Source organism: Paramisgurnus dabryanus, chromosome 12 (assembly GCF_030506205.2).
Source record: "Paramisgurnus dabryanus chromosome 12, PD_genome_1.1, whole genome shotgun sequence".
NCBI lineage: Eukaryota > Metazoa > Chordata > Actinopteri > Cypriniformes > Cobitidae > Paramisgurnus > Paramisgurnus dabryanus.
In genome coordinates, this window is record NC_133348.1 from 3,801,375 (window position 1) to 3,811,080 (window position 9,706).

Below are 9,706 nucleotides of genomic sequence, written 5' to 3' on the forward strand. Positions count from 1 at the left end.
ACGTAGTTTATTTATATAACAAGAGATATTTTATATCTTTATATACAAGATATAAAAAACAACACATAGATTACCTAGGACACCAAAACATTTGTTATTTTTGACAAGGCATTTGTTCAAGAGATCAGTTTAGCAACTAGTCAGACCATTAAAAAAACCAAAAACCGAGTTGGATCAAGACGTGTATCGCGTCAGCGCACGTGCTTCCGATGAAACCGTCTATGCATGCGTGCATATTTATATATACATAATAATTATACACAGTTTACACACATATATGATGTAAACAAAAACTTTTATTCTGCTATAGATTAATCACGATTAATCGTTATGCATCCCTAAACCGAAGCCAAACATTTTTTAAATTAAACATTCCTATTTTGCATTGTTCAGTTAGCTTTTAAAACTAAACAAGAGACTGGATTTTTAGGGGGCACTGAATCTTGCACTCATCCCCAAAATGTCTTTCTGGTGGATCGGAATGCAACTTGCTGACAGGTAAACTAAATTACCAATAAAAGCCATAGTAAACAATGCTATGCTCATATGGAGGGTACACAACATATCCAGGTCATGTGGCGTCTTGTGCTCACAGCTGGCGAGATTCTGCAAAGTCGCTCTACCTCGAGTTTACTTTGGGATCCTAATGAGATCTGGCACTCCCTTGAGAACCCTTACCAGGGCACATGATGCTGCTCATTGGTGACAGCAGTGTTAGTGCTCCCCTGAGGTCACCCACCTGTCTTCTTTACACCTGTCAGCCTGCTGCTAATGGGCCAATCACACACACACACACAGAACAATAAGAGCACTCAGCACCCACCACAGGTGTTAAAATCCTCTCAGTACGAATGGTGAAGCTTGATTTTGAGCCGGTCCATCACTCACTGGCATTCTGTATTAACTTTGACGTGTTCCTTAGTTGGTCTGGACCACCTATTGAGGTATTTTTTGGGAAGATATATTAACGATGAACGTTGGGTATACAGTTTGCTATGCTCCATATGTTTGTAGTTCTACTTCAATAGATTTGAATATCATTTACAATTCTGCATCATGTTTGCTACCTCGATACAACTGAGGAGTTAATAAAGGATTCTTATTTTAACACTGAATAGCGTTCTTTACAAATGCACAGCTGACATCGAATAAAACACTTGAAGTCAGATTAAAAGACACTATAATAAGAATAATGGCATTCTGTATATATCATGACTCACGTTTAACACCAACAGATCCAGTACCTGCCGGTCTTTTGAAACATTACCCCAAAGAATAAACCAAAAACGCCTTTGCCATAGGCACCTGACATTTACACTGCCTGCCCAGTGTGCCAAGCCCAACACAAAGGCTTGAAATGAGAAACACTGGGTCTGTGAAGTTAAATATTAGCTATTTAAATGAGTCTATTGTGATGCAGACCTCTTGCCATCTTTATTCATTTAAAGTGCGCATTAACCGATCACCGCTTCCTTTCATCCGCTTCGTAACAATATTCAGCGTTCATCCAAGCTGCTGTATTTTGAATACGATCATTACCTAACCTGCTTTTGATATCATGCCTCAAAAGGAATCATCATAAAAAGACTGCTAATACTGACACTTAAAATTGCAATTTACTAAGTTTATTTTCAGGTAGGAAAGCGAAGTATGAAAAGCTGAAGAGTGTAGCTCTGTGTGGCAGCAACCAGAAACTAAATGTTTATGCATTACAACAATACCTAGCATGACCTCACTCAGCTTGACCTGGGTGTAAAGCTGTTGAATATGATTTAACCAGACAGGTTTAACAGGTAATCTGCCTTTTAAAACCAGGAATAGCAAAAGGCAACAATGGTGGGCGTGGCCAAATATCTATATAAACAAAATTCTTTTTGGCAGTATCGTCATCTTCATAATCATGCACATTCAAAACACAGTCATGACTTTGTATTGGTTTAAACAATACACGTTTTCAAAAAAGTTAAAGGGTTGTCGAGTGAATACCTTTAATCAACATATGGAAGGATTAGGAAAAGAAAAACCACAAAGCAACTTAAAATGGCTTGAGGCAATTAGAGAGTCGGAAAAGCAGGATCAGAAGCCGCTTAACGGGATAGTTCACCCAAAGATGAAAATTCTGTTAACCATTTACAGTTGAAATCATTGTCATGTAAACGACCCCTTATGCTGGGTACACACCAGTTTGTTTTGGATGAACTACAGTGATGGACACTGACATTTTGACAATGGGTCGTGTCTTGACTTTTTGACTCGTTTAGAAGCGTCTCTTGACTGCTTCAGAATGGAAGTCAATGACCATGCACAAACATTACATTAAAACAACACTTAACGTTCATTTTCAAAACTGTGCTACTCACCGAGTGGTTCGTGGTGTTCGTTGATGATTAAAAACCAGTTGTGTAGCGAAATACAGTTTCTGTCGTGTTTTATTTGGCATTTTGTAAAATTCCATTGACTTCTCTTGAAAGACTCATTGCTCACTGATATATCACTCCGCCGCCGGGAAACAGAAAAGGGTCTGTTTACATGTGGTTGTAGTTTTTTCGCTCGATTTCTCTCAGAAGAAATTTTTCCCATATTTGATGGCTCAGTGACCAGCTTTAGGTTTGAAGTTGAGCTCGATTGTGACTGTCTATACGCTAGACACCGAGCGTACTTGTATGGCAAAGTGGTTTTCGGCATCAAGCGGTCAGGAGTATGCTAACGCTTCAGACTCAAATATAGAGCGGAAGTATATACGCGGTTGTGAGGTATCTGAAAAAATAGTTCCACTATAGCAAATAACACGGATTGAAATCATACATTGCGCCAATATATTTGTTAGGGGTGTAACGGTACGCAAAAATCACGGTTCGGTGCGAACCCCGGTTTTGAAGCCACGGTTCGGTTCATTTTCGGTACAGTAAGGGAGAAATGCAAACATTAAACTGCAGGTTGTTTATTACTTTTAACTTTTTTTTACAATTTGTTTACACTTTTTTAAACACTTTATTAAAATATAACAGATAAAATATATATAAAATGAAAAAATTATAAATAAAATACTACTGCAAAGTTATTTTTTACATTATTTTATAACAGAAGGTAACCTTCTCTTAAACTTTTTCTACTAAAACCTTGAACTAACAAATTCAATTCCTGAATACATTTATGAACTATTAGCCTACATTTTTGCCACTAAAAATTTTCTGTTTTGATTTATTTTGGATTGTTTAACTCACAGAATTGAATTGGCTATGTACCATCTCTGTATAAAAATAATATTACTGCTCTATGTGTAACTGCATAGCAAGCAACATGATGATACACTCATTTTGAGATTAGTGAGCTGCATACATAGCCATCTTTGATCTTTTGCACGTTTCTCCTAATCTTTGCTTGTGTTGTCAATGTAAGCTGTGACTTTACTTACGAACCCCTCCGCAGCTGAGTAACAGCTGAGTAAGCCCGGGTTACAGCTCTTCTCTGTCCCGACCAGCTGATCGCATTGTGACAATGATATGATTGACGTGATATGCAGATGAAAAATCTGATCACGCATTCCTTATTCTTGCTGTCACAGAAAGTGCGTCTCATGAATGCGTAGCAACGAAAGACGTGCATCCTCTCACGCACTTTTGAAAGAACAAAGCAGCGCGTTGACACGCGTTTAACATGCGCTTTTAGATACGACACGTAAACGTTTACATCAATAATCAAACGGATATACAACTAAGTAAATAAAAATCTTTCTGCGGGCCGAATTATGTTATATGTTTGACAGAAGACTTGCGCTGAACGCGGAGACTTCCGCCACTTAATATGTTCGTGCGGAAACGCACGTATTATGTTCCGCACAGGCGCACACAAAATGCATTCGGCCTTTCGGTGCACGTGCGCACCGTGCCGAAAGCCCTGAACCGAAACGGTCCGGTTCGAATACACGTACCGTTACACCCCTAATATTTGTTTTTAATCATCAACGAACACCACAAACCACTCGGTGAGTAGTACAGTTTTGAAAATGAACGTTAAGTGTTGTTTTAATGACATGTTTGTGAATGGTCATTGACTTCCATTCTGAAGCAGTCAAGAGACGCTTCTAAACGAGTCAAAAACTCAAGACACGACCCATTGTCAAAATTTCTGTGTCCATCACTGTAGTTCATCCAAAACAAACCAGAAATGAGACTCAAAGTGTTAAATACCGGAATTATCCTTTAAGGGAATAAAGAAAAGGGTTTGGGTGAAGTCGTGGAGACAGCAGGAACATGGTCTGTACAAGTTCACTTTGCATCAACTTCACTTTGTCTGCACCATTAGGGCTGAACGATACATCGAATTTTCATCGTCATCGCGATATGAACTCACGCGATGAACACATCGCAACAGACAGCCTTGACGCGATGAATGAAGGGAAAACGGTAAGCGCATGTAATGAACGTTTGACCCGTCAGGTTTAGTCCTGAAGACATGCCCTGCGTCCCAAACCGCATTCTTCCATACTATATAGTAGGCAAAAAGCACTACTTCTCGTACTCTTTGCATACTATATAGTATGGAAGTAGGCAGTTTGGGACGCACGGATGGTTTGCGCGTTCAGGGGAACCCCCAAGTCAGCTACGCTCAGATTGATTTGTGATGTGTCAGTTGCGACGCTGTGCCTGTTAGCAAAAATGATGGCGAGGAAGGAGAGAAGAGTGAGGAAAATGTGTTGTCAGACGAAGACCTTGTGGTGAAAAGGAACAGCACTTCAGCTATATCATGGAATTATTTTGGATTTAGGAGAGATGACGGCGCAAACACAGGTACTGTGGAAGCGGTGATTCACATATTGCGTCTATTGCGCGCTCAAGTTCATTATTTCAAATGTATGTTCGCTCTGGAAGCGCCGTAGTCGCGACTCGCACGCAGTGCTCGTTATTTCCAGGTATTTCAAAAACATTTTAACTTTTCAGAATGACACAAGCGCAGCGTGCAGATCATTTGACAATAACCTACGTGTCTAGCGTTTTCCACGCATTTTTAGGCGCGACATGTGAATGGCCCCTAAAACATGAAAAAATATAAAATATTTATCGCAACTCACATCGTCATCGCAACATTAAACAATGTCATCGCACATCGCAACTTTTCCTCACATCGTGCAGCCCTATGCACCATGACTGCTTCCGTTTTCCATCATCTTATTTTCTGATTGGATATTGTTTAGTTTCACGTGATAATCTCAAGAGCATGAGGGTTTGTCCTTGAGGTTCCCCCCACACATTCAGGAGTTCTGATTGTAAATATTAAACAAAGGGTTTCCTGCAGCACTTTGCAGTTCGGGTGGCCCGCCTAAGCTGGGAAACCCTCCCGCCTTAACTAGGTCGTTATTTATGTGCATTATTTATATGCTACAGTAGTTACATTCCTTTAAGATAATGTAATGTTTGTGTTTAATAACCCTTTAGTTTCACTTCATCACGTACATATTCCCGTTAGAGGTAAAAACATCTTGTTCATTAATAATCTAGTATGGTTTTATTTTCTGACATACCGGCAGTTTCTTCAAAATTAAGTTTTATTTGAGTGTTTTAAATAAAAATATTGTAATTTTCACCATGACGCGTACGCCCCGTCCCTTTGATTGCCACGCCCACCGCCCAACCCTACCACCTTAACTAACAAATTTTCTTTGGGAAACCCTGAAACATGTTTAATATTTACAATTTGCGATCAGGGCCGCTCCGATGTTCTTCCGATCAGGTTCAGACACTCTTAACACACCTCATACCAAGGGAAAATCTGATAAGATATTCTGCAGAACCATCAAGATAATCGGGACACATATAGGATTGTGAGAAGGGGGGAAATTCGTCCCAAAATCAGCCCGATTATCTTTTGGTGTGTACCAAGCATTAGTGACCATCTTCTCTACACTTGACACCGAACAACAAAATCAGAGTGATACCTTTAGCCACCTTATACAAAATGGGGTATATCATTATCACATCAACCTCTGCTTGACCCCGACCAAATTATTCACAGGAGCATAAATCTGATTTGGACTGCAGCAACTGGCCGGCCAGCGTTACTCGATTACAAGATCCCTCTAGCAGGGCAATTTGTATCTATGTTGGCTGCAGACCGCACGCAGACCTTCAAGTGAACAGCCATATAATATAATTACAGCACAGAGAAGCTGAGTTGATGATTAGGCAATCAATTACAGCGCAACTTCTCACTCCCCTTTCCAGGGACATGAATCACTGATATTTGACAGATGGGCCTTCTCTGAACTCTCTTTCTAAGAACCTCATATAACAGAAAAGTAAAGGTGTGCAAACACCCATTGATGATGCTGGAGGCTCCAGACATACGCCAGACATTGTTGGTTGTCTGGAATCTATGGGGAATGGTAATATTATATGAAGAGTTCAGATGCAACCCCCCCCACAGTGCATCTGGCATGATTTTGTGTAGATTAGCATGTTGTTTTTTGTTAGACTCTTAATGGATTCTGCCTAAAAAACAGTATTTCTGAATGGCCTGATGGAGGGATTAAAGGGACACATCACTTTTTTTTGAAAATATACAAATTTTCCAGCTCCCCTAGAGTAAACATTTGATATTAACGTTTTGGAAACCATTCAGCTGTTCTCCGGGTCTGGCGGTACCACTTTTAGCATAGTTTAGCATAATCCATTGAATCTGATTAGACCATTAGCATTGCTCTCAAAAATAACCAAAGAGTTTTGATATTTAAAACTTGACTCTTCTGTAGTTACATCGTGTACTAACAGACAGAAAATTAAAAGTTGCTCTTATTCCCTCCTAATAATCAGAACTTTGCTGCCGTAACATGGTTGCAGGAGGCGCAATGATATTACGCAGCAGCCGATAATAGTCCCCTGCCATTGAAAGTTACTAAGCAGACTATTTTCTCCTGCGTAATATCATTACGCCTCCTGCAGCCATGTTACAGAAGTAAAGTCCTCGAATATTGTGCCAGAATGAGAGTATAGTTCCTAGCCATATCTGTTTAGAAAATCGCAACTTTTTAATTTTACGTCGGTCTTAGTACACGATGTAACTACAAAAAAGTCAAGTTTAAAGTAGGAAAAATATCAAAACTCTTTGGTTATTTTTAGCGCGAAGCTAAAGGTCTAATCAGAGTCAATAGATAATGCTAAGCTACGCTAAAAGTAGTACCACCAGACCCGGAGATCAGCTGAATGGATTCTAGATAAAGCAAAAATCAAATGAGCATATTTTCAAAATAAGTGTAGTGTCCCTTTAAGCGGATTTGATGCAAAAATATTTGAACATTTGAACGTCTCGTATATATCTCATACGACTGTGCAACACAATAGAGGTCTTTTCTTTGTGGTAAAGCAGTACTAATATTACTAACATTTTAACCTCACTAATAGTCACATTGGTCAGTCATGACAGACAACAGGAAATGCATCACTTCTCTAAAACAGGCTGATGAGTCAAGAACTTTTCAACCTCTCCATTGTCAAACAAAGAGTGCAATAACTAAAAGACAAACTATTAACAAAACCAAAAATTAGGCTGAATGTCACTATAACAGAGCAGATAAGCTCAAGAACCTCTAAATGCAGATGCTCTTCTACATTTTTAAAAATAAAAGTCCTCCTAAAAACGGTCCTTTGCAGGGATGTCAAAAAAGAACTACTTTAGTTCCCCATAAAAGTCAAAAGTTCTTAAAAGAAAAACTACTTTCTTGGCTTTTTTAGTCTGACCTTAATATCCACTAGGTTAAAAAAGTAGTTCACCCAAAAATGACCCCCATTCACTTGACCATAGTAATTTTTATTCAAAGTAAAAGCCATTTTTTGGGTAAACTACTACTCCTTTTAAAGGTTCTTTATGGAACCATGCTGTGTTTTATGAGTGTTCACCTGTTCACGTTTTGTTTATAGACGGATGATGAGGTAGGTTTATTATTACAAGTGACCCTGGGCTATAAAGCACCAACATTTTGTAAACTTTGTTGGAGGAACATTACTTGTTACCTACTCCTTAAAATGTTCTTAATGGAACCATCCTGCTGAAAATATAATACAAATTCTAATAGGTTCCATATCAAAAACCATCAGCTGTTTACCATTAAAACTATTACACATACTACCTTTACGTAGTCTGTTTCGGCCTTATTCCGATAGAATTTAGTGGTGTTCAATTGGTTCCCATCCTCCAGACAAACATCCCACCATAGGATCCAATACTAGGGATGCACCGATACCGATACTGGTATCGGGTATCGGCCTCGATACCACATTTTCTAAAGTACTCGTACTCGTTAAAAGTCCCCCGATACCTGGAATCGATACCACGGTCTGAGAAATGTCTATGTTTGAGCGGTGTGTAAGGGGTTAATGCCTCTTGTGTTGTTCAAGGAGGCAGAGTTTACAACAAACTGGAAACTACTCCTTTGTTTTTTTGTTAAATTATATGACTAAAGCTGTTACCTGTAAATTTAAATCATGTTTTTTTATTAAGTACTCTGTATCGGTATCGGCAAGTACAGAAATGCAAGTACTCGTACTCGTACTCCAAAAAAAGTGGTATCGATCCATCCCTATCCAATACATTACCAATAGAGACCATTACAGCTTCCATTAACACCAATACAATCATTATAACTAGGGCTGGGCAAAAAAAAAATCGATTTTTCGATTAATCGTTTTTTTTACGTAGTCGATTAAAAATCGATTCTCAAAGAGCATAATCGATTTTTTTCATATTTATTTCATATTAGAATTTCAGTCGTGACTTCTTTTGTGTTTTTCAGTAAGAATGTTTGCATTCATTCACCACTATTCAAGTATTTGGAGACACGAATGAATACACATGAAGCGAAAGAAAGAAAATGGGAAGCAATAGAGTTGTTGGGTGTATGAATACCTGAGAGCTGATGTATCTTTTCAGGCATTCTTCACAAACTGCCTTTTTGCAACAGTGTAGGGGCATGATATGTTTGTCATCGAGACAAATGCGACACGTTAACACGACAGAGAAACTGCTGTGGATGTTATAAGTGTTGTTTAATCCAGACATCATCAGGTCGGACACTGTATAGGGCACTGGATATGGCTCGTGGTCCGATAAGTATGAGTCGGTGGGAGGTAAAACCGAACCATCTGAAGATGATGAGGGTGATGTCGTGTCATCATCAGATGTTTTCTCGACAGATATCCTATAATTGTCATTGGCAAGAGTGTACACTGTACAGTAAACATGCTCTTTGAGCTCTTCTGGTTTCTTAAAATCAATATAAAGATTCCCATCAGGATCTGACAGCTCAGGATCTCCCGAGTTACTTTCCAGGTTTTGTCCATCATCTTCTTCCCGATCCAGTTCAATCTCAAATCCCGTTTCCACTTTCTCCTGATCTTCTGTATCTCTGACAGTAGATCCAAAATTCCTTCTCAAAATATCCACAGCTCGTATGCTTTCTCTTTCATGATTTTCTTTATTATTGCCTTCTGACTCTTGTTTGTTTTTCTGAAACTCCAAAACGTCCTTCGATGATAACAATAGAGATGTTGACGGCACCTTCGGCTCGCTGCGGGCATCCCGGCCGAAATCTGTGCCTCGTATCCCGACACGGAGAGATTCCCCGTCGCGTCCTGTATAACCGGGCATTTGCTCGGTGACATTCACACGCACGGAAGAGTCATCTTCCATTCCCGAGCGGTCAACTTTCCATCGG

The 9,706-nt window shown here is 39.3% G+C and overlaps 1 protein-coding gene across 1 annotated transcript in view; it reads right to left on the reverse strand.

Annotated features, from left to right (window-relative positions):
* Positions 1-9,700, reverse strand: part of rnf217 (ring finger protein 217) — a 30,596-nt gene extending 20,896 nt beyond the window's left edge. Inside the window, exon 1 of the mRNA XM_065256220.2 lies at positions 8,899-9,700. Coding sequence (XP_065112292.2) covers positions 8,899-9,681 — 783 coding nt within the window. The 5' untranslated portion in view covers positions 9,682-9,700. The remainder of the gene's footprint in view (positions 1-8,898) is intronic.
* Between the last annotated feature and the right edge of the window lie 6 nt (positions 9,701-9,706).